Source organism: Hippocampus bargibanti, linkage group LG16 (genome assembly GCF_051943395.1).
Source record: "Hippocampus bargibanti isolate YZ-2025 linkage group LG16, ASM5194339v1, whole genome shotgun sequence".
NCBI lineage: Eukaryota > Metazoa > Chordata > Actinopteri > Syngnathiformes > Syngnathidae > Hippocampus > Hippocampus bargibanti.
The window spans coordinates 1371402-1375764 of record NC_142749.1 but is presented as its reverse complement, the minus strand read 5'-3'; the positions used below and the strand labels follow the sequence as shown (position 1 = coordinate 1375764).

The 4363-nt window shown below is 39.3% G+C and overlaps 1 protein-coding gene across 1 annotated transcript; it reads right to left on the bottom strand.

Annotated features, from left to right (window-relative positions):
* Positions 1–494: 494 nt before the first annotated feature.
* Positions 495–2845, bottom strand: bsx (brain specific homeobox). Its single transcript, XM_089017467.1, has 3 exons — positions 2589–2845; positions 1669–1859; positions 495–1005 (listed from the first exon to the last, which is right to left on the bottom strand). Exons 1-3 carry the CDS (start codon positions 2830–2832, stop codon positions 763–765), a joined length of 678 nt encoding a protein of 225 aa, XP_088873593.1. The 5' UTR covers positions 2833–2845; the 3' UTR covers positions 495–762.
* Between the last annotated feature and the right edge of the window lie 1518 nt (positions 2846–4363).

Genomic DNA, 4363 nt, shown 5'->3' with positions numbered 1-4363 from the left:
AACACTGGCCGTTTTTGTTTTCCGTGACACACTTTGAATGTATTTTGCTTTTTTTCCGTTACACACTTTGGATTATTATTAATATTTTTTTTTTTTGGGGGGGGGACACAACATAATGAACAAAGCGGGCGCGCATACTTCAAAACGGGGTTGAAGACGTCGATGTTATTGAAGGAACATCAACATCTTGACCCCCGAAATAACTTATTTGCAGTTGTAAGTGGTCGACCTTCGAGTATCAGATGATCACGGATCAAAAGTATTCGACCCGATAATATAAATAACAGGCGATTTCTACGATGTTTTAAATTACCAGCCGAGAAATTAATGACTTAATCTTCAAAGTTAAGACATTGGCTCGAATTAACGGAACACAAAATGGATCTCTGATACAACATGCTTCATGAATTTGAAAGGAAACAAAAAGCACAATCATGTAAATACCAGTATAGAAAAACGTGTAGCAATGACAGAAAAAAAGCTCTTTGCCGGTGTGTAATTAAGCCGCCGGTATGGAAAAAAATACATCGGAGAGTAAACAAATTGTAGTTGTATCAGATACTGGTGTTAGATCTCATTATATATTGTAATTTATTTGCAGAGATTAAAATATGTTTTTTTCTGCTGGTGGATGAATGAGCATCACAGCAGGTCTATCATTGTTCAACGGTAAACATTTGTGATCACATGAATATAAACTCAGCCTTATTTACAAAGGTGTACATACGTATTGTGTTGCGATATAAACAGCCACGCAGTCTACTATAAGAGATGATCCGGAGAGCAAATATCATCCTCGATATCCACATCGTCATCGCTTTCTTCCAGCAAATATGTCTCCCGCTCCTGTGGACATTTCAGTTCCTTGCCGCTCTTCTCGGCCAATTCGCTCTCGTTTGAATTCCCTGCGGTTCTCTGCACTTGCCCGGGTGTCTTGTGCTCATCCTGTGCTTTCCTCAGCTGCTTCTTATGTTTCATGCGTCGGTTCTGAAACCATGTTTTTACCTGTGAGAGTAAGATGGCATTCCGGAAGAAAGTTTCGAATCAATTGAAAAGTAAGGCTTTTTAAGACCCTGGTGAGGACAACAAATGAATGGATTGGTATAACATGCATGCGATGCCTCTCTGCATGGACGAATTAATGAAATACAACACAGATTGTGACGATTGATGAGTTAAAGACTTACAAATGGATTGTTTTAGCCCGTTTTTATGTTAAACTTGTATTTAAGTCATCAACATGAATCAAAAATAAGCAGTAGCCTTTATGGTGATACAAACTGGTCGCGGTACGGTCAAATTGAACGTGCCGAATTATTATCGGTACTCGGTTCCTCAAGACGACAACAACAATACTACTACTACTACTACTACTACTACTACTACTACTACTACTACTACTAATAATAATAATAATAATAATAATAATAATAATGAGACATTTTATTTCTAAGCGCTTATCAAAACTCTCAAGAATTAACGACATTGTTAATTCATTCGGGTATTGTGTTCAGTGATACAGATGCGACGAAACGGGTTTCCATTGAATTTGTTCACATTTTAGGATTTCTGCAAAAAAAAGACGGCACAATAAAAAAAAACGCTTTATTGTGGGAGCGCCACTTTATTTTATTTTTTTTATATTGTGCGTTTAAGAGCTATTCCTACCTGTGTTTCGGAAAGGCTAAGCGCAGTCGCTAGCTCCACTCTCTCCGGTGTGGACAAGTACCGTTGGATTTCAAACCTCTTCTCCAGGCCAGAGAGTTGCGAGTCGGAGAAAACCGTCCGGGCCTTTCTGCGTCTGCAGTGCTTCCCCGGTAAATCGGCGTGGTGCTGAAACAAGGCTGGCATCTGCATGCCTGCACGTGGGAGATGAAACCCCGATTAGCCGTTCTGATCTATTTTAATAGATCTAATTGAAAAATACACCGGGGACGATCAATATAGAACAACCATTAATTATAATGAAATTGCCTTTACAATTTACGTTGGCCGAAACGGGAATGATACTGTTTTGCTCTCTTTTTTATTTTTTATTTTTAACGACAGGGACAAAATGTCAGATGCAGCCGATTGGATGTTCGTATTTGAATGTCAATCAAAAGTGAGCATCGATTCATCTTCAAGGACATCATTTCGGGGTGAGGTTGTTTCGTTTCGTCTCATTAGACTATGATGTATCAACAGTAGTGGGCTGTTTGTTTTCAGTGACGACTCATTGCACTACGAAACAATGATTTTCATGTTTTATTAATTAAGACATCCGATATATATTGCACTGGGGGGTAAATCAAATCAAATCATTTTGAACTGCAGTTTTATGCGATGAATTTTCAACTAATCTCAAGTGTAATATATATATATATGTACATAATATATATAATAATAATATATAATAAATATATTATATATAATGTATATAATACATAATATATATTAGATAAACAAATTCAATTATATTCATCTCGTCGCCTTAATTCGGTTAAACTTTACATTTAAATTGAGAAAAGTTTCCTTAAAATGCATCTCTATTCCACACGTTGCACTAAACAGCCCAGGAATGTTTGTGTTTGAAGGTCTTTACTTACCAGATGTAAAGAAGTACTGGTGATGTTCTGGTTTGTGAAGCGGATGGTGTGGATGAGGGGCCAAAACTGGCGTTGGCATCAATGGGTATCCATACTCCAGGATTGGCATTCGGGAGGCAACGGGGCTACAGAAAGGCGATTGAATGACTTCCCTCATTGGCTTTGGTTTGTGCAATAAAATGTCTTCGATAAAAAATGACGTCGATCTCTGCGTGGGACCCGCTGATGGGTAACTCATGCTCATGATGAAAGTTATTTGAACTGTGCTGTGACTTCAACATACATCGGCGTCTGCCTCTTCCCAGTAGCCCCTCGGTTTTAAATGGAGCCGCCTACGCGTTATCGGCCACTGCGTCCTATATATCACATGAGGCACAGATTGTCATCTAATTCAGATGGTGGTGTGAAACTTGATTTACACATCAGCCAATTAGAGTACAGCTGGGCGGGGGAGATGTGACGGACGCGGGCCCTGCTCCGATTGGACGAAATTGTGCACTTGGCGAAACGCCGATCAGACAGAAAGGCATAGTGTGTATAGGGTAGGACACATCGTCATTCGGGTGGAAACAAATACTAAATATTAAAGCAGCGCTTATTGTGTTGCCATGCAACGATACACAGTCATTTATCTTTGTTTTTTTTTCTTCTCAGAATCCATAGTGGAATCCACATTCTATAAAATATGTGAACATGACTATTTGTATTTAGGGCATGGTTATACTACTACTACTACTACTACTACTACTACTACTACTACTATACTACTACTACTACTACTACTACTACTACTACTACTAATAATAATAATAATAATAATAAAACTAATACTAATACTACTACTACTACTACTACTACTACTACTACTACTACTACTAATAATAATAATAATAATACATTTAATTTCTCAGCGCCTTTCAAAAGCGTCAAGGACAGTGAGCAGCTGCAGGCAGGCATTCGCGCCAGCGTTCACTCTACCCGAACGTAACACAGCACGTGGACTCCACAGTGCAGAGGTGCCGAGTTCAATTCCAGCGAATGTCTTTACGTGTGGAGTTTGTATGTTTTGCCTGTGCTTGCACGGGTTTTCTCCAGTTTCCTCCCACGCCCCAAAAACATGCATGACAGGCTGATTGCCTTCCAGCAGGCCTTCTGTTGCTAACTTGAACACTGATTGGTTAAAGCAACTGTTTCACCGACACTTATTTTATGCTCCAGGGCCTGCAGAACTGATTGTGAAGGCATCCAGGTCGATTTCTGACCCTGGTAACAAATGATGGCTGAAATGTGATTAGTTAATTGCTTGAATACGAAAACAGCGCAACAGGTGAAAAGCAATGAAAGGAAGCTGGAAAACAACTTGAAATTATTTCAGAAGAATTCAGGGACGAAATATAAGTCAAAGTAGTGTGTGATTCAGAGATTTTTAGGCCAGAAGAGAAGGCCTGGCAGGCCCTGATGGCCCATGCACCACTGCCGAAAACCAAAGACATAATATCACAAGGAAAAAAAGTCACCCTTTTAGAAGAATAGCGGCTACCTATCTATTTGCTATCTATTACCTATCTTTATATCTAGCTGTAAGCTGTCTGTTAACTAGTTGGCATTCTATCTATTTGAGTTACTTAGCTATTTGTATCTAGCTAGCTAGCTAGCTAGCTATTTGCTATCTATTAGCTATCTAGCTATTAGCTGTCTATTAGCTAGCTAGCTTTCTATCTATTTGAGTAACAAGTGAGCGCCAGCGTTCACTTAACGCTGGCGTGTGGCTGCCG

Coding starts and splice junctions, on each gene's coding strand:
- bsx (XM_089017467.1), bottom strand. CDS start 2,832: ATGAGCATGAGTTACCCATCAGCGGGTCCCACGCAGAGATCGACGTCA. Junction 1,860..2,588: donor CCAGTACTTCTTTACATCTG/GTAAGTAAAGAC, acceptor TCCCACGTGCAG/GCATGCAGATGCCAGCCTTG. Junction 1,006..1,668: donor TTAGCCTTTCCGAAACACAG/GTAGGAATAGCT, acceptor TTACTCTCACAG/GTAAAAACATGGTTTCAGAA.